Raw genomic sequence first — 19,989 nt, 5'->3', positions numbered from 1 at the left:
GGAGAACTCCCAAGACGGAAGAAGTCTGAGGCCAGCTGGGCTGAGGGAAATCCACTCTGAGGGCCCCAGAACTTTCCAACTTCAAGGCCACTCCGGATCCACACTGGGACTTTCTGTGTCGTTTCTTCAATACCAGCATAAAAGGCAAAAGCCTTGTTAGCCTACAGGAGCAGGCTTAGCCCTGTGAGCCTCTTGTCCCGGCTGCTGAAGGCTCAATTTAACTACATTCTGCAAAGAAAGAAAGGGGCCTTCCCTTGCTTTAAGGCTCCATCTTGCCTCCCCCGGGCCACAGGGCCACCGCCCTCCCCAGTCTTCTTAAAGCACTTATTGCCTGAGCCATTTGAACGGTATTGATCAAGCGGCTGGTTTACTCAGTCATCTTTTTATGACCTGTCTTCCAGCTGCACCATCCATCTTCCCCAGGCAGAGGCCATGCCTCTGGATTCCCCAGTGCCCACCAGACAGCCCAGCGCTCAGGGAGCGTCCACACAACATCCTTAAAGGGGAAGACGACTCGGAGGCCCGAGCCTGGGGTGAGGGGGGAACAGCACCTTCCACCAGGGCTCCAGGCGCATGTGTGTGGTGACTGGGGCGGCTCCCCCTCCACTGCTTCTCTTAGCCCTTCACAGGGCAGGAGTCGTGACTTCCATATCAGAGAGGAAGGAGCAGAGGTCAAGTTGCTCTAAAGTCCCACAGTGACTAGCGGAGCTGAGATTCAAATGCGTATCACCTTCCAAGACAAAGACCGAGCTCCCCTTTCCAAGATCCCACACCTTGCTCCTCTTTCATGAAATGACTTGATTTAATGAAGTCATTAAAAGAGCTCATACACATGACTTCTAGACAGCGGCTGGGGCACAGACCGAGGGCTACGTAAGCCCACCACCGTCTCCACTGTCACCGTCCTGACAGTGCCTCTAAAACCACCAAACTCATTTCAAGAAGTCAGCCTAACCCAACGTCAGTGCTAACCAGTGTCACAGCGAAAGCAGGGGACTCCGGAGAAACGCCCACATTCAACTCAAACTGGAAAATCACAGAAAGTCCTGTGATGCGGCATTTGAAGACTTGTGTTCTCACAGGTCCACTCAAAGCGCTGACCTCCCCTGCACCAGGCTGCCACCAACATGATCCTCAAAGCTGGGCTTGCCTCCTGCCTCACATGGCCTTCCCTCGTGAACACTTCAGCCGAAAACACACACGCTGTCCCTCACGCTCAGCCTTTAGAGCCAGAAGGTTGGTTGGATGCAACAGAAAATAAAGGCCTGGAAAGAGATTGTGCGCGTGGGCGCACGCAACCTGCAACCCCTATCACAGGGGCCAGCCTCACCCCTCCTCTGGGGTGCCCATGTGGGCCTCTGATCACGGGCTCTGAGTATGAGCTTTCAGCCGGGCATGCAAAAAATTAACATTCCAGCCACAGCTCACGGTTTGGTCCAAAGTCTTTGGACAAACAATACAAGTCAGCAGCCACCAACCCCAGCTACGATGCAGGTCAAGGAGGCAGCAGGGTGGCCAGACTGGCACGCCGGCTCTCCCTCAAGGATTCTTCTTGAGGCACCAGCACAGCAGATGTGTGCTGCAGCTGCCGCATCCACTGCCACAGAGCCTGGTCCACTCTCAAGTCCTTGGACTCCAGGACTTCACTCTGAAAAGCAAAGTCTGAATATTGTGCAAAAGAAGAAAAAAGTCTCCTGCGCACAGACGTCCCCTGCATCGTTTACAACACATATTTGGGGAAAACCAACGTGCACAGCAATGCCAGCTAATCCCTGCTTACGAAGCCACGGAAACGATGCTGGAGCTGCGTGGAAAACACGTGCTAAGACGAAGTGACAAGGACAGAATCAACAATCCACCTGACTCAATGTAACATTTACATCAACAAAGGCTCCACGCACACAGACTCCCCAAAAGCTCGTGCCTGGGATGATAAAAACACGAGTGGCTTTTTCCCTCCTTCCTGCTCAGCCTCCTATTACTACTGCTTTGGGGGGAACCAGCCTACTTCAAACCACTCATGCTGCCCACCTGAGGGCAGGAGTGGGACCAGGCGGGGTGCCAACTACTCCAGACTGAAGATCTGTGACTTTACCAACATCTGCCTCTACTGTGTGTCCTGAGGGTGGACCACCACCTACGGGGCAGTTCCAGCTCTCAGGGCGTTCCCTCTCCACCTGGGCGCCCAGCAAGAGGGCCCTGGAGGACCTTCAAGCACGGAGCCTCCTCCTTCTCAGGAGCTCTGGGAGCAGTCCTGAAGCCTACTGTTTTCCCGGCACAGTGGACCATGCAAGTGAGACTTTCAAGTTGCGGTGACCTCAGCAACAGGGTGAGCGCTAATGTGCTCCGACACTTAGGTGCCAGCGACTCTAAGAGCCTGACAAAGTGCGTCTGATCTCACCGACAGCCTCGTTTGCCAGGGCCTGCTTGTGCCCTTTACAACGGGGAAACTGACGTGGCACGAGGGGGTGCGGCCTGCCCTTCAGGGAACTGAGTCCAGCTGAGGACGGCTGGGGAGGAGCAGTCCCACTGCTCGGCTTAGGGTGTGAAGAGGGCCAGGAGACTCGGCGCCCATTCACCTGCCACCGCTTACCCGTGCGCATGCCAAGGCACATCAGCGTCACTCTCCTGGGACTTCCTGGAGATCCTAACACTATTATAAGTTTATAGATAGAGAAACAGATGCTCAGACGGAGGGACTCACTAATCCCAAGTCACGTGGCTGAGCCTGAGCTCTCTGGCCCCAAAGCCCATCCCCAACAATCATGCCATCGCTAACCCCGAGATGAAAGGCAATGAGGGTGCTACCAGGGGTCCGAGTGCACCTCAGTAAAACAAAACACATCCAGTGTCACACTCAACGTCACCAGAAGTGGTCAGCTCCCTGGGGAGGCCATCATCAGAGAGCACATAGCCATGTGGTGAGGAAAAAACACCAGTGGGTTTGAACAAAGGGATGGACCAGCCCCCCAGTGCAGGAGTGGGGCAGCGGGGAGGGAAGCTTCCGGAAGAGCCCAGACCTTCTCGACGCTCCTCACACCCACCTCTCACCCAGCTTCCTGGGCTCCTCACGGAAGGGCCACCATCTTTGAGTGAAACGCAGCGGACCAAATATTTCATTTCCTTTATTCTCCTCTTCCTGGTTTCACAAGTGTAGTAAAAAGTTAATGAATCTATAAATTGCTCACTGGCTTTAAAAAAAGAAAAAATAGTTAATGGAAATTTTAATGAAACGCCCGTCTGCACAACTGATAGGGAACCCAGGGTGGGAATACCTGGCACCTTGTGGCCCAAATGGGGACAAGAGTCTGAGAGCGGTCCCCAAAAGAAGTGGGGTTCAATGGCATCTCTAACCCCAGCTTCAGGGGTCACTTCAGTGACAGCCGTCCAGAGGGACACAGGTCACATCAGTAAGCAGGAAACCCTGTTTGTAGGGACAGGAGTATGCACTGAACGGTGCTCCTGAGGCACATGGCCAAGGTGGCATAAGGCATGACAACTGGAAAGCCACCATGTGCCCAAGAGCCTGTCGCCATCCAGCTGTCCAACGTCCCCACCTCTGGAGACACCAGGGTGGACAGGGATGAGCCCCAGGCCTTGGGGCACCAGGTCCCTAGCCAGACACCACCCTGATGCCCACTCTGGGTAGGTGGGCTGGAGCCACTGCAGACCTTATCTCTGACAGGCCCTCACTTTCACCTGGTGAAGAAAGAGGCTCCGAGAGGCTCAGTGACCACCCAAGGTCGCACAGTTCGACCAGTCCCATTGCAGCCCGTCATCATTCCTGAAAACCACCTCGGCCTTGCTGAGGCTCCTCTCAGGCCTTCCTGCCTCTGCTCAAGGCTCCTCCCGGCCAGGAACCTCCCCCTGTTGCCTGTCCCGCCTCTCTAGGGGGTTCCGTCTGTCCCCCTGTCCCCGACATCCCCTGCTCCAGCATCTTCTGCAGCAATCCCAGTTCCCTCCCCAGAGAGAACCACGCTCCTCCTCTGGGCTCTCACCTGCGCCAAGCCACACCTGACGTTCCGGACACCCGAGGGCTCCCAGACCCCCACACTCCCTGCTGGTCAGCCCTTCCCCCATCTTCCAAGCCCCCCTTGCACCAGGAAACCTCCCAGACGTCACCACCACCCTAGTCCCCAATGCCATCTCACCCTGCCACCAAAGGCAGGTCTGGAGCCCCTCTGATGTCTACTTGTCCCAATGATCCCAGGGCTCCATCACTGTCCACCTCCCTCCCCAGGCTGAGGGCACACCAGAGGCAAGGACCAAGCCTCCTTTGCCAACCACCAGCCTGACCTGAAGAGACAGGAAATGCCAAGCACAGCAGGGGTGGGGGTGGGGGTGGGGGTGGGAGATGTCTCCCCACAGCATCCCCGCCACCCAGCCCCGCTCAAACCCTGGGCCAGGGCCAGCACTGGCCTCCCCAACCTTTTGGGGGAGGACCAAGGGGTCATCAACCCATGGCTGTTGGGCATCATGGAGCACTGGCAGAGAGGATGAAGAGTCATCACCTCCAAGGCCGTCGGTCTCCTCGCCTGCACCCTTCACCCTCCTGGCCTGCACCCTTCCCCCAGGCTCTCATGGAGCCAGCAGAGCCAGGACCCAGGAAGCAGAAAGCCAGGAGGGCAGGGACCAGGATGGGGAGTGGCCACAGCGCATGCTCAGGAGAGGAGACTGGGACTACGTGCGTCCTGGTGACATTCTGAGCCAAAGGCAAGCTACGTGGACAAACACAGGCACCAGCCTGCCAGCAACTGGGGACGAGAAATACCTGGAAATTACAAGTGCTGCTTCCAGTTTCCAGAGACTTTGACGCCTCTTGCTCTTTGTTTTTCCCCTAAACCAGTCACAATTAGCATGGAGGGATATAATTACGTTGTTAGTCTAATTGCCTGCTTGAAGCAGGATCTACGGGGGCTTAATGGAAGATCTGAAGGGGGGGGGCAGATAAAATAAAAAGTCAGGATAATCACAGAAGAGACATGGCATGACTTTCTTCCCACATAGGTAGACCCAGGCATGGGCCCTGCCAGAGGCCTGGAACCGCCTCCCCGGCCAGCATCGCGGCCAGGCTGGGCGGGGACCAGAGCAACTCCGCTGAAAATTGATTTTGGAGATGCTGACCTAATTAATCAGTAAAAGGATCCTAGAAAGGCCCTCAGATTTGGAGCCTTCGCACTATTATTGGCAGTGACACACTTACGTGTTGACGGGCAGTGTTTTCCCAGGTGGAGCCCCCCCCCCCCCCGAGTAGTGGCGGCTGATGGTGGCCATGTGGGGCCCTCTGCTGCAGGAGGGAGATGGACACACAGCCCTTGGGGCACAGAAGACACAGGGCAGCAGCCCTGAGTCTGGGATGGAGAGGAAGGTTCCCTTCCAGGGAAAGCGTCTACCTGACAGGTACCGAGCACCTGACAACAGGCATTCTAGCTGGACAGACCCTGCGGTGGGGGCGTGGGGGTACCTGCTGGAGGTACCAAAGGGCTCTGAGGGACTGTCCAGATGACACGGAGGAAGCAGTGTGCAGGGTGGTGTAGGGAAAGGGCCTCTCCCTGTCAGAGGACCATCCCAGCCACAGATGGCCCAGCAGAGGACTTGCCCTGGGAGGCCCAGCCCTCAAGGGGAATGGGTTCCTTGTTTTTCCAAGAGCACACAGCCTCCCTGTGGAAGGAGGGAAGCTCCGATACAGCAGTCACAAGCCCAGGTGATTGCACGGCGATGACGGCCACCATCACAATGGCCTCCCTCTGTTCCTGAGCCTTCTCCTCCCATCATCCACTTAATCCCATCGCAACTCTGGACAGGGGACCAGGAAGCCCACGTTCAAGTTTGATCTCTGTAACGTCAAGGCTGAGAAAACAGGCAGAGATCAACTGCCCCCTGTCCTTGAGCTTCCCTCCTGGGGACAAGGGGGTGAACCCAAGATCGAACAGTGACTTTAAGTACAGAAAGCTTCCCGGACAAACCAGTGAGATGCAGAGACAACTGACCCAGGCCTGACCCTGGGGACACCCTCATCCTAGCAGCGCACAGCCTTCCCTGTCGTGACCAGCAGTGCCTTCTGTACCTGCCACCTGGTAGGAACACCCAGGTGCACCCAGCATAGTGCACTCCACGTGCGAAGGGGCAAACAGTGGGCTCAGACATGAGGGTCCATCAAACAACTGAAGGACCCTTCCCTGGCGACTGCCAGGTGGGTTTAATGAAATAACATGCCACAGTGTTTTTGTTTGTTCGTTTGTGTTCTGTTTTTTGTGATGCTAGGGATTGAACCCAGGGCCTTCTGCATACAAGGCAAGCACTGAGCCATGTCCCCAGCCCAACACGTCACCTTGTAATGCACTAGGTTTCCATCTGAAACAGCTCAGGTTGGGGACTGCAGGAGAGGACTTTTGGAATCCTTCTTGAACCTTCCACTTCCCACACCTGTCCTCATGCCCTCCAACCTGACCACTGTAAAGCTGTGAGGCGCAGGGCCTCGGTGACACTCTAAAGCCCTGACCCTTGCACGGCAGAGTGGGGACCTGGACTTCCCACAAGGCGTGGGAAAGGCAGGCTCTGCTCCAAGTCCCAGGGCTGCCGGGGAGAAGCAGGCCGTGCCGGGCCTTCTGCCCCTTCCTGTCCGGGCTGACCGTGGCAGTGGGGGTGCTGGAGGTTCCACGCACCAGTCATGAAGCTGCGCTGCCCAGGAGGCCTGGAGCAGAAACACCCAGGAACCCAATAAAGATGAGGGTGGGAGGCTGCTCTGCTGCTGGAGAGGCCGCGGCGTCCCCCTCCACGCAGCCCACATGCTCTGCCCATGGCCCAGGGAAACGAGCCGCCATGCTGATGCTTGGTCAAGAGTGACAAGACCAGAGGGACTTCATCCTGGACCTCCCCTCTGCCTCCCATCCTCCCAGCTCCTTGACATAAAGGACTAAAATGTCTGAAGTGGCCATGGTTCCCTTGAAGGGGACAGGGAGGCAAAAGAGCAAAAAATTTTATTTACAATAAAATGTGACAACACAGGTGTCGCGCTCCGTTCTCTAGGCCAGACTGGCAGCTGCTTCCCATTCTGAAGGGCAGAATGTGCAAAGTCCCCTGGGGGCATCCAGCCTCAGGTGACATGGTGGACCGCCTGGCCCGTGGCCCAGCACTGAGCTGCGGAAAGCACAGGGCAGGACTGGCGGCTCAGGCGCGCTGTCAGTCATCCGGTCATCACTGGAGGCATGTTCTAGTAGGGTCCGCTGTGCCAAGCTCTGTGCTGGGCTTTGGAGACTGAGGTGGCGATAAGGTGGACATCTCAGGGAATCTGCTATCCAGGAGGGCCTTCCCGACACCAGGCGAGGGTCACTACGTGAGCAGCGGTGTACTGCGCACCATGCCCTCGATGCCCTTCGGTGCCTAGAGTCAGGTGCGGATGTTACTCAATGGTGTAGATGGCGAGGCCAGAGCACAAGATCAAGGGTCCTCTGGAGTGCAGGACCAGGTTCAGACCAGCCCTGTTCCAATCCCGAATCCCCTGACCATCCCAGCCCAGCCGCGGAGGAGGAGTTACCCAAAAGCCAGAGAAACCCACACGGGCATGAGCTCAACTCCTACTTCCTCCTCCAAACCATCCCAAGTGCCTCCTGTGCAGTGGGTGCATTTGTGCCACTGGGTAACACGGGCCTCCGCTCAGCAAGAGGAGGGAGACGTGGTCTCTGTCATCCTCAAACAGAACCAGGATGTGAGAACAAAGGAGAGCTGGGCGGCGGCGGCTACGGGCTCCTCAGGAAGCAGGTCTTTCTGGAACCTCCTAGGGACGGGGCTCCCAGGAAGAGGAGGGGAGTCTGTTGCTGGAAACGGGCAGGCACCTGTCACGCAGCGTATGGAGGGAGCGAGGTCCAGAAAGGACTGCAGGACAACTGACCGGGGGTCCTCTCAGCTCTGAGAAGACGGATGTGCAGCCACTCCTGGCACTATCACCTGGTGTCACTATCACCGCAGTGCGCCCCCACCGCGCACTGGTAATTACACACTGGGTCAGGGCCGGGCGCCTCCCTCCAGACGCCCCGTGAGCCAGCCGGGCAGTGGAGGTGGGGCATCCTGGAGGAGCCAGGCAGAGGGCTGTCTCCGTGAACTCACAGGAAGTCCCAGGACTCCGCTGCTTCTTGGAAAACAGTTTCTGGACTTGTCACCAATAAATCATCTCAACCTTTTCTTTCTTTTTTTTAAAGGCTCCCCCAACTTCACTAATTGCGTTCACTGCCTTTTTCTCCATAAATTTAATTAACTTGTGATGCGACCTTGGGTTAGGCAAGCCACTGCCCTCCTTCAAACTCAGTTTCCCTCTCTGTAAAACAAGAGCAGGGCTACACCCCCCCACCCCCGTGCCCCGACAGTTCCAGCATCCAGGGACTCGATGGGGCTGAGCCCTTGACCTTGATATTCCGGGCTGCACCGCCAGGAACTCCCCAGAGAACCAAGACCCTCCTGCCCTCAGCCCGACAGTGGCACTGGCTCTGAAGGCCTTGCCCCCTTCAAGATGAAGGGGCAGTCGGCCTAACCCGGCAAGGTCCTCTCCATCCCCCATGGACCTCCGGAGGGCTCCCTGTCACTGCTCCCTTACACCATCCCCACTGTGACACCACCACCCACTCTCCCACTGTTGCCAGGAGGCGGCCAAGGAACGCAACAGCTGATCCCCACGGAGCACCCAATTTATTCCAACATCCGTGGGACACGCGAATGGATGAAGAGCTTATTGGGAAGCATCTCTGCCCCAGAGGGTGGGAGAGAGAGCAGAGGAGAGCAGGGCGGGGCACGTGTCCAAGGAGAAGTCCCTGAGGTGGGATCCGGGTGGGGCGCAGGGGCCCACTGGTGTCCGGGTGTCTTCGGGTGTCCTCCTGCCTGAGGGGTCCGGGAGGCGGTGGCCAGGGCAGGTTGCACTTCTCGCTCCAGCAGCTGGCCCTCGTGAGGTAGAACCCGGGCCACCTGTCTGTGGACAATGAGAGGGGCTAGGAGTCCGAGTCGCCCACCCTGTGGTGCCCAGGTGGACCTAACCCTGGTGGCACCCCCCAAGGGCAGAGGGTGTCCATTCATCCTTTGGAGATGACACTCATCAAGGCACACGTGAGACCCAAGGCAGCACCGCTCCACCTACTTGGCTCCGTGGGCGTCTCAGCTGGGCGCTGGCCAGGGAGCCACTCTGTTTTTGAAGAATCTTCTGAGGGCCTGACCTCTGGTGGGGGCAGGTCCCGGGGGGTCCCTGGGTGCTGGTGCTGGTGGTGGCGCGGGCCCTCCAGCTGCAGGAGCCACTCTGTTGGAACGTCCGGAGCCAGTCCTGGGGGCCTGCACGCAGCAGCACAGCCTCGCCAGACAGGTGGCCATCCTCCGGACCACTTCCCTCCATCCCCTGGCGGTGTCACGGGTCAGGCCAGGGGTCCTGGAGCCAGCAGGGGGTTGCGCGGTGGAGGAGGAGCTGGGATCCGGTGCCAGGGCTTGGGAGGACCCGGGCAGAGGGGCCGTGGGGCCGGGAGCAGGGACGCTGGCCGACAGGCTGCACAGCATGATGGCGGGCAGGCTGGCTCTCCTGCTGCCCACCTGCCCTGAAGGCTTGAGCTCCTCAGGCTGCTGCTGCTGCTGCTGCTGCTGCTGCTGCTGCTGCTCACAGGCCGAGAGGGGCCAGGAGCGCATGGCCGGCCTGCTGACGCCCCACCTTGGGCCCAGAGTCAAGCTGGAGGGGATGGACAGGGACGGGCAAGGCCCCACCTGTGGCCGCCCAGGTACCTGCAGCCGCACCTGGCAGCCCGCCCCCCGGGTTTTCTGGTGGCCCAGCAGGAGGTAGGTGGCCATGGCCTGGTTGAACTGGCGCGTCGCCACCGACACCCAGGTCTCCTGCAGCCCGTAGCCCAGGTCCAGCATGGCCAGCAGGATGGAGGTGTCCGGGCGCTTGGGGAGCAGCTCGGCGGGAGGACTCGGGCAGCGTTCCCCATCCTGGCTCAGCCACGGGTGCCCCAGGATCTGCTGGAGCGTGGGCCTGTGCGCGGGCTCCAGGGTCAGCATCCAGGACACCAGGCTCTGCGCCTCGTCGGACAGGTGGAACGGGAGGTGGTACCTGGCCTGCAGCACCTGCTCCTTGGCCTGCTCATAGCTGGCCCCGGTGAACGGGACGCTGCCCGTGAGCATGAGGATCAGGAGGACACCCAGGCTCCAGACGTCCACCGCGGGGCCGTCGTAGGGCTCTCGCCGGTGCAGCTCCGGGGCCCAGTAGGCCACGGTGCCGCAGAGCAGGCCCAGCTTCTCTCCGGCCCTGAACCTGCAGGCCAGGCCGAAGTCGCACAGCTTGGCGCGGCCCGCGGCATCCAGCAGCACGTTGTCCGCCTTCACGTCCCGGTGCGCGATGCCCTGCGCGTGGCAGTAGCCCACGGCGCTGGCCACCTGCCCGAACAGCATGCGGGCCTCGTCCTCCCACAGGCCCACGACCTCCGGGATGTGCTGGCCCAGCTGGCCCCCAGCCATGTCCTCCATCACCACGTAGGCAGTGCCGGGGGTCTCCACGATCTCCAGCAGCTGCACCACGTGCGGGTGCTCCAAGCCCTTCATGATGTCCAGCTCCGACAAGACCCAGGACAAGGTGGCCCCCGCCCCCTTCCGCAGGACTTTCACGGCCACCTTCGTCCCCGTCAGGATGTGTCGGGCCAGGAAGACCTTGGCAAAGCTGCCCTGCCCGACGACCCCCAGGGGCTCATAGCGGCCCGTGAGGGCTTCCTCCAAGGAGGAGCTGGCCGCGAGGTCCCGACACACCCTCCGCACCACACTACGCTCACTGCTCTCTCTAGACATCCTCCGCCCCACGCCCACTAAGCCCGCTAGCTAAAAACAAACACAACAAACAAAGCAAAGAACACAAGCAAAACTAACACAACAAAGCCCAACAGAAAGCCCCAAATCAAAGAACCAACCCGAGACCGCAACCAGAACCACCAAACCACCAACCACCAAACGCGCTAACTATGGGAGTCCCACAGGTCACTGCCTAGAGCTTCCTGTGCTTGTGGACAAGGTCCCAGCCTCGTCCCGGCCTTATATCCCCGCTGGCTCAAGGGCCTCACAATGCTGGCCCCTGTGAGGTCACAGCCAGGAGTGGCCCACTCACACCTGGGGGTGGCCCACGGTGGCATCTCCCACTCGGGCCTCCGGGACCTTGGCCACCTTCCTGGTCAGAACAAGGAGGGTCTGTGGAACCTCGGTGCTCCCGTGTGTTCGGGACCCCGACCTCTCCTTGCTGAGAAAGGAGGAGCTGGACCAGGCCCCGGGGCCCGTGCCTCGCCAGTACACAACTCTGTCGTGGCTTTCGCCCCGTGAAGACCCCACCCCAGGTCCTCTGGAGCCATTCAGCGCCCGTCTCCTCCAACTCGGACAGACTGGTGTCCAGAGCGTGGTAGCAGTCCCCTCACGCCAGGACGCTGGTGCGGGTCGCTCTGCCCCCTGAGATCCAGGGCCACATTCCCGACCTCTGTGGGGTGTGGGGGCCAGGTCAGGCGCCTGCCTCATCATTGCCCCACAGGGTCCTATCAGGTCACTTGTTAGAACCCTGCCTGCAGCCCACAGGAGTGAGTGTGAGTCATCTTCCAGGGATGAAGGCCGAACCTGCCAGCCAAGAACCCTAGGGCCAGCAGGTGCCCTTCCTGGGGTGCAGAGAGACAGAGGCGTCCCTGATGCCCGGGGCCCTTCCCACTGCTCTGTCCATAGAGCCTTAGCTGGCTGTTTGGGAACCTCACAGACTGACCGCTCCCCCCTCTGGGACCTGAGGCGTCCACGTGTCAGGCACCAGGAGGCCGGGTGTCTAGGGAGGTCTCGCTCTCTCCTTCCGGCGAGGGACCTTGTTGCCGTGTCCCACACCACATGGCTCAAAGGCCGAGGACTGGGCTCCTTCAGTCCCTTTCCCTGCTCTCCTCCCTTCTATCCTCCTTGGTCATAGTCATGGAGACCCCAAGGTCACGCATGTGAGGCCAGCGCTCAACTCCTGAGCCACTTTCCCAGCCCTTTCTAGTGTCTTTGACGAAGGATCTCACACACTTGCCTAGGCAGGTCTTGAACTGCCAATGCCCCTGCTAGGCCTCCCCAACCCACAAGTAAAAAAGCAGTCACCACCTTGCCCACCGTGACATGTCTGTGTCTGTCTCTGTGTGTCTCTGTGTGTGTGTGTGTGTGTGTGTGTGTGCATGAGCACACCTGAGACCAAACGCGACCATGTGTGGTGCAGAGGGTAGAACCAGGGCCTAGTTGCTGGCCAGAGGAGGTCCAGCCCTGAGGCGCACATCCCCTTGGGAAGCCAGGGCCCCAGGGCCTCACCCTCCTGAAGGACCACAACACCACACCCTCAAAGGGAGGGGAGTTTCATCAGCACTTTTGGAGAAACACACTCCTCAAAGCACGGCCCTGGGAAACCAAAGGCAAGGGACTCGGTCTCCCCTGCACCTGCCCTTCACGAGAGGAGTCCCTGGTGGTGGACTGAACGACCTTAGGCAGGGACTCAGAGATGGGTGAAGACACAGGGGTCTCTGGAAAGGTCTGTTCCTGGCAAGTACAAAAGCTGGCCTCACTTTTCTTGTCCACAGGGAAGGGACCGATTCAGAAGACTCAGTGGAGGGTCTGTGGTACCAAACCCACCAGGAACACACGGGTGGCTCTGTGACATCAGAGACCCAGGGGGAGGGGGTGGGGTTCGCATCTAGTACAGGATGGAAGTGAGGCTGCCCTCCATTCACATAAGACAGGGATCTCTGACCCACGTCAAATGGAAACCCCGCGGGGATCACAAAGAAAGGGGGACAGAGCCCACACCCCGAGTCGAAGGGATGGGAATTGAAAGGTTCACTCCAAACACTAGACCCGGAAAACGGCTCCTCCCAGCCAGCCCTGCACTCCTGGGGGCTGGGGGCTCTGGCCACACACCCTCCCCTGCCCACACCTGCGCCCCAGCTCCCCCACCCATAGGTGGTCCTGCTCCCTGCTCAGCAGCCCTGGGGAGCTCAGGGTGGCAGGCTGAAGGGCCCGTCCCCGGGTCAGGACGCTCACAGGGACGGTCCCGCGCAGCCGAAGGCCTACAGAGGTTAAAGCTTCACCAGGGCAAGAGCCAGGCCCTGGCAGGGACATTCAGAGGAGGGACCAAGCGGCAGCCTCCAAGCCACTCTGGGGGAGGCACCCACAGCTCTACCCTGACTGCCCCCGGGGCCTGCGACACGGTGCCTCCTCGTGCCACTCTGGGTGTGCCCCCAGGATGGGCTTGGGCTTGTGGCTCCTCTGTCCAGGGTTCCCTTCTGAAAGTGGTGACCGGGCACCATCAGTGTCAGGCCAGGCACAAGGTCTGCCTTTCTGCCCCCCACCCAGCCTCCTCCCCTGGGACCACTCTGGGTCACGTGTTGCCCTTGGGGACCTCCGGAGGGCTCCCTGTCACTGCTCCCTTACACCATCCCCACTGTGACACCACCACCCACTCTCCCACTGCTGCCAGGAGGCGGCCAAGGAACGCAACAGCTGATCCCCACGGAGCACCCAATTTATTCCAACATCCGTGGGACACGCGAATGGATGAGGAGCTTATTGGGAAGCATCTCTGCCCCAGAGGGTGGGAGAGAGAGCAGAGGAGAGCAGGGCGGGGCACGTGTCCAACTGTACAAAGTCTGCACCTCAATTTTCCAGATTGTACTGAACATGTGGTTGAAATAAAACTCTAATTTTTTTAATATGAAAACCACATCCTCTATTACATTCTGGGTCTCTCTTCTAACAGATGGTGATGTCTCTGCCTCGGGGCTGTGAGCACTGTACTGAGAGAACTCTAAAATGCCACAGGTACCAGCCTCTGAGATGGTGTCCCCAGCCCTCCAGGTTCCCAGGGAACAGTGAGGTCCCCATGTGGCTTCAAACAACTCCTAACAATTTCCTCTGGATCCCGGAGCACCGGCGAGCAGGCCAGCGTCACATGAGTGGGAGACAAGACTCTGCCCTCCCGGTGCCGTGCCAGGCTCCTCTTTCCATGAACCATGCCCCACACCTTCAAATTCAGCCTCAAGCGAGCAGAACCCGTTAGCCGCTCTCGCCATGGACATTACACACTGTGAGGTCACCTACCAACGGCAAGCAGCAGCTGCTCCAGGTGTCCAGAAGTCTCCCGGTCGATGGTCTCCTCAATCTGGAACCCCGATATGGTCATGTACTTGTCAAACACTAGGAAAAACGAAAGGAGTTTTGACTCACACAACCATGGATCCTTCCAGCAATCAGAGTTCTCGCTGCGCGGCTCTTCTCCTACCCAGCGCCTTGTCTCTGAGGGAGCCTGTGCTCGGGCTCAGGTGCCAAGCCAGCAGCGACAGTTCACGGCGCTCTCTGCCCACTGACCTCCCAGCCCCCTGCCAGTCCGGACCAGAGGGACCTCAAGGGGAGTCTGCTGTGGGGACTCTGAGATGTCCTCCTCTTCCTTACAAAAAGTGACGGAAATGACTGGTTTACCCCTTTCTTTTCTTCTCGCTGTGAAAATGGTTAGTTCAGAGCTACAGCAACTGTCTCGTGACGACGAGGCAGATGGCATGAGAAGGAAACCAAGACACCGAGGACAGCGGGGTAGGAAACCAGGACGATCCCAGGTCCTGCCAAGCCCGCCTCAGAATCCACCTGCAGAACTGAAGCCACCATGTGGGCTCCGTCACCTGCTCCTGAACACATTCTCAGCTGAGAGCATAAGTCCCGGAGACAACCCAGAAGCGGGGTCTCAGATCCACCATCCTGGAGGAAACACCCGAGTGAGCCGCCACTCATGGTCTGTGACTGAGGGACGCCCCAGAGCCCGACCCTCACCCTCGGAGACGGGGGCTTAAGCTCCTGGTTCCGTAAGTCACAGCAGCGGTAAAGGGAGTCAGCAGACCTGCCCAGGTGGCACAGGGTGCCTCAGAGACCAGGGCAAGGCCACAGGGCAGCGTGTCCGCCACCCAGCCTCTTTCACTCACCCCTTCTCAAGTGCGACACACTCCGTGTTCCGAAGATGGTAATGAACTTCTCCTCGTCGGTGCCCCACTTGAGCTCTCCGGCCTGAAACAGCGCCTGCAAGCATTCCCGCCTCCGTCAGGAAGGCCCTCTGCGACCCCCAGGCCCTGAGCCACCGTGCAGCTTCCTGCAGACCACACGTGCTTGCCGCACGTCTGGCCCTGTCCATTCCTCCCGTCTCCAACTCTCAACTCGGCCTCCGGGGTTTGGAGCGCCACTGGGGCTCCCCAGGATTCACAGGTCAGGTCGAGGTGACAAAGCACAGCACCAGGCAAGACTAGGTCTGCCCAGAATGCCTTCTGTGACTTCCAATTTTGGGGGGAGGAGATTTCTGATCATCTCACTGCGGTCCATCCACTTACGTTTGGGAAATCCTAAGCAGGAGTTCCAGGACCTGGAGGATCCAGGATCTGCTCCTGTCTGACTTGGGCTACGCTGTTCAACAGGCAGCCACCGGGCTTTCTCTTTGCCACTGAGTTACCAGGCTGGCCGAGGGAGACCCCTGCTCCCCTGGGAGCCCCATGCCGTAGCCGTTCTCGGGAGGCCCACCCACGGCTGGCTCAGCGGGTCTCCTGCAGCCATCTGAGAAGACCTGGGCCTGCTTCTCAGGCCACCACTGGAAACCTTCCAGAGCGCCCACTCCTGGAGCGGGAACAGGAGACTCAGCCCGCCCCCGCCCCCCCCCCACAAGGAATTAATGCTGGGAAAGTAAGAAGGCGCCTCAGCCCTGAACAAAGCCCCCCCAGGGGAGTGCGACTCTGAGCTCAGCTGGAAGGTGGCTCAGGAGGGGTCCGGCTGGGAACACTGGACTGCTGTGCAGAGCGACAAGGCCAGCTGGGCTGCCCTGCTCTTGAGTGGGGCCGGGGGCCGGGGCCGGGGCCAGGGCCCGTCCTCACCCACTGCAGGAACGGCCCCTGGCTACGTGGACGGCTCACGCACTGCTCACTTCCCTGCTGAGGGCCCACTGAGTGCTGTGAGCTGGGCAGCTCTGCGGCCCCTGAAGGGCAGGGGGGCGCTTCAGCGTGAGGGGCAGTGCAGTGGCAGAAGGCCTGCGGTGCAGTGGGCCTTCCTGTGCGGGCCACCTGACCCCTGGAGGTGACTTGGGGCTACCTGCAAAGTGCCCGTGCTGAGGGCTCAGCAGGAGAAGCAGGCCGAGGCGCAGGGAGAGCGCCGGGAGAGCCGGGGCAGGGGCGCGGACGTCCACATTAGGAACGGGCTCTACCTGGGGACAGCGGACCCAGGAGGGTCCTCGGAGCTTACGCAGGAACAGGAAGCAGGCCTGCGTCTGGCAAGGCGGGTGGGTGAGGGTCAACAGGCAGCAAACCGCCCTCGGCTCCTCCCCGCAGCCAGGCAGAGAGGGCAGCACTCACACCCCCAACACAGCTGCCCAAGAGACGGGGTGCTCTCCTCACTGCACCAGCACGTCAGGCCACAGGCCAGCGGGCCACTGTGCAAGCCCTGGAGAGGGCCCACGGCGCTGCCCGCTTCCCTGAGGACCAAGACTGCCACAGGAGGGGCAGGGGGACGCCAGGCGACTCGGGAACCCAAGCAGCCCCTCGTTCCCCACCCCCGGGCCTCGGCTCCAGGTGCAGACTTCCTGACACACAGCTCCTGCACCTGGACACCTCGTAAGCCACACGGAGACCACACAGGGTCTGAGAGTCTGCCAATGTGACATTTGGGAGCCACTAACACCTGGCTGACAGAAGAGAAGTACCGGCCAGGCCGGGCAGTGACATCTTCGGCCCAGCCACAGGAGCCCGAGGCCGGAGGGCTGCAAGTTCCAGGCCAGCTGGGCAACTGGGCGGGGCCCCGTCTCAATAAACAAGGGGTCTTGGGGTGCAGCTCAGCAGAGTGCTTGCCTAGCAAGTGTGCGGCCCCAGCACCACAGAAAAACAAAACGGAGGGACGACATTGTTTAGAATTCTTCCAAAGGACAGGCAGGAGCACTGCAGATGCTAGGTAACCCGCCACCACTCATGGGACAGGACGACACACACCTTCAGACGCGATCCTTCCTTCTTACCCCTTCCTAAGAGACCTACTGCCCCGTTACCAGTGGGGTCAATAACACTGGGTGGTTGCCGTTGTTTTTTTGCAAAATTCTTTGTTTTTTGAATGTTTCATAACAACAAAAAAGGAATGATATGTCTAGGTGGAACTCACTGAGAGGAGAGCAGGGCGGGGCACGTGTCCAAGGAGAAGTCCTTGAGGTGGGATCCGGGTGGGGCCTAGGGGCCCACTGGTGTCCGGGTGTCTTCGGGTGTCCTCCTGCCTGAGGGGTCCGGGAGGCAGCGGCCAGGGCAGGTTGCACTTCTCGCTCCAGCAGCTGGCCCTCGTGAGGGAGACCCCAGGGCCACTTGTCTGTGGACTCAGAGAGGGGCTAGGAGTCAGAGTCACCACCCCCTTGCTCCTATGTGGACTTAGATAGAATTATAAACTAATTAAGCAAAGTTTCAGGGTATAAAATAAACACAATAAATAAGTTGGTTTCCTGTACATCAATGACGAATTAGCTCTATGGGATTTCCTGAAATCTAAGCTTTAACAATAGCCATCAAAATTAATATAAAATAAAATACCTGGGAATCAATCTTAACAAAATTGTCAGTTGATCTGTATAATGAAAACTGAAGAACACAAAAGAGAGTTATTGCAGGAGATCATAGAAAATGGAAACATCTCCCATGTTTTTGAATAGGCAGAATTAATATTGACCATGTGGCCATATTACCCACAGTTCTCTATAGATTTCATGCCATTCCTACAGGATTCTAATGATGTTTTCCATAGGAATATGAAAGGTAACCATGAAATTTGTTTGGACAAATAAGACATCCAGAATAGACAAAGCAATTCATTTGCAAGAAAAATGCAGAAGGCCTCACAATATCAGACCTTAAATTATATCACAGATCTGCAGAAACCAAAATGGCACGTTATTGGCACCAAAACAGACAAGACCACCAATGGAACAGAAGACCCAAGGAGAAACCCACAATTACCTCATAGAAGACAAAGGTGCCATCAACATATATTGGGGAAAAGATAGTCTCTTCAACAAATGGCCCAGGGAAAAGTGGAAATCCATATGTAGTAGAACAAAACTGAACCCTGTCTGTCACCCTGCAGAAGACTCAGGTCAAAGTGCATCAAGGATCTAGGCATTAGACCAGAGACCCTGCGCTTACTAGAAGACAAAGTAGGTCCACCTCTCCATCACCTCAGCTTAGGAACTGAGTTCCTCAATAAGACTCAAAAAACTCAAGAAGTAAAATCAAGAATCAATCAACGGAAGGGTCTCAAACTAAAAGTCTTCTTCATTGCAAAGGAAACAAGAACCTGAAGAGAAAGCCTACAAAATGGGAGAGATCTTTACCACCTGCTCCTCAGATAGAGCATCAATCTCCAGGTTGTCCAAAGAAGTTAAGGAACTTTTAACAACAACAAAATAGAACCCACAAATGACCCAATCACTAAATTGGCACAGGAACTGAACCGGCCCTTCACTGGTAAGGAAATATGAAGGGTCAAGAATATATGAAAAAACGTTCAACATCTCTAGCCATCACAGAAATGCAAGTTAGAACTACAATGAGATCACTTCTCATTCCAGTCAGAATGGCCACCATCAAGAACACAAGTAGCAATAACTGTTGGCAAGGATGTGGGGAGAAAGGTACTCTCATACATTGCTGGTGGGACTGCAAATTAGTTCAAGCACTGTGGAAAGCAGTAAGGATATTCCTCAGAAAACTTAGAATAGAACCTCCATTTGACCCAGTTATCCCACTCCCTAAAATCAGCATAGTACAGTGACCCAACTACATCAAAGTTTGTATCCAATCAATTCACAGTACTAAGCTATGGATCTGACCTATGTGTCCTTCAATACATGAATGGATAAAGAAAATGTGATACACACACACACACACACACACACACACACAGACAATGATATATTACTAATGTATAAAGAAGAATGAAATTATAGCATTTGCTAGTAAATGGATGGAACTGGAAAATATGAAATAAGCCAATCCCAGAAAACCAAAACCCAAATGTTCTCTTTGATTTATGGATGCTAAGCCACAACATGGCAGCAGGGAGAAAAGAAAGAAATCCATTGGATTAGACGGAAGGGAGAGGGAGGAGAATAGGAAGGTAGTAGAATTAATTGGACATAACATTCTCAGTCTTGTTGACTACATGACCATGGTTATTTTGCAATATGTACAATCACAAGAATAGGATCCTAATTAGAATAAGTTATACTCCCTGTATGTACAATATGCCAAAATGCATTCTACTGTATATGTAAAAAGAACAAGTAAAAATCAAAATTTTTCAGCAACAAGTAGCTTAGGTTGATCAAAATATAAATCATTTACATTTTTAAATATATATTTTTTGTTGTAGATTGATACAATATCTTTATTTTATTTTATTTTTCTTATGTGGTGCTGGGGATTGAACTCAGTGCCTCAAGCATGCTAGACAAGCACTTGACCACTAAGCCACAACCCCAGCCCTAATCATGTGCATTTTAAAACACTATTTGTAATAATCCTTAACAAAATTTTATTTCAACATAAAAAATGTGATAGATATATGAGTATTACTCAGCTATGAACAAGAATGACATTATTTCATTTCCTGGTTAATGGGTGGAACTGAAGAGATCATGCTAAGTGAAGCAAGCTAGACTCAGCACGTCTGGGAATGAGTATTTTCTCTCAGAGGTAGAAGAGAATTAAGGATAAAAGGGGTGGGTTAATCCTACAAAATACGGGAGAGGTCAGTGGAGCAGAGAAAGGGTTGAGGAGGAGGGAGGAGGGAAGGGAAGAGGGAATTCCTGAGGACTGAATTGGAGCAAATCATGTCTCATGGTTCTATAATCATGTCAAAATGAACCTCAATCATGTATATCTCTAATGCACTGATAAAAATGTAGAACATGGGGCTGGGGAGAACTTTTCC

General features: G+C 56.9%; 2 protein-coding genes across 2 annotated transcripts in view; both read right to left on the bottom strand.

Moving 5' to 3' along the window:
* Positions 1–19,989, bottom strand: part of LOC139706465 (annexin A5-like) — a 78,157-nt gene that overhangs the window by 21,298 nt on the left and 36,870 nt on the right. The window contains exons 7-9 of the mRNA XM_071614745.1: positions 17,176–17,431; positions 14,973–15,066; positions 14,101–14,196 (exon numbers count right to left, since the gene is read on the bottom strand). Of these exons, the coding sequence (XP_071470846.1) occupies positions 14,101–14,196; positions 14,973–15,066; positions 17,176–17,431 (446 nt within the window). The remainder of the gene's footprint in view (positions 1–14,100; positions 14,197–14,972; positions 15,067–17,175; positions 17,432–19,989) is intronic.
* LOC139706463 (sperm motility kinase 2B-like) lies at positions 8,664–14,081 on the bottom strand. Its single transcript, XM_071614742.1, has 2 exons — positions 9,125–14,081; positions 8,664–8,959 (listed from the first exon to the last, which is right to left on the bottom strand). Exon 1 carries the CDS (start codon positions 10,804–10,806, stop codon positions 9,142–9,144), a length of 1,665 nt encoding a protein of 554 aa, XP_071470843.1. The 5' UTR covers positions 10,807–14,081; the 3' UTR covers positions 8,664–8,959; positions 9,125–9,141.

Source organism: Marmota flaviventris, chromosome 7 (assembly GCF_047511675.1).
Source record: "Marmota flaviventris isolate mMarFla1 chromosome 7, mMarFla1.hap1, whole genome shotgun sequence".
In the NCBI taxonomy this organism is placed as follows: domain Eukaryota; kingdom Metazoa; phylum Chordata; class Mammalia; order Rodentia; family Sciuridae; genus Marmota; species Marmota flaviventris.
The sequence above is the reverse complement of the archived record's forward strand: the minus strand, read 5'-3'. Positions and strand labels throughout refer to the sequence as shown.

What these genes read in the sequence shown, in the direction of transcription:
- LOC139706463 (XM_071614742.1), bottom strand. Translation starts at nt 10,806, where the DNA reads ATGTCTAGAGAGAGCAGTGAGCGTAGTGTGGTGCGGAGGGTGTGTCGG.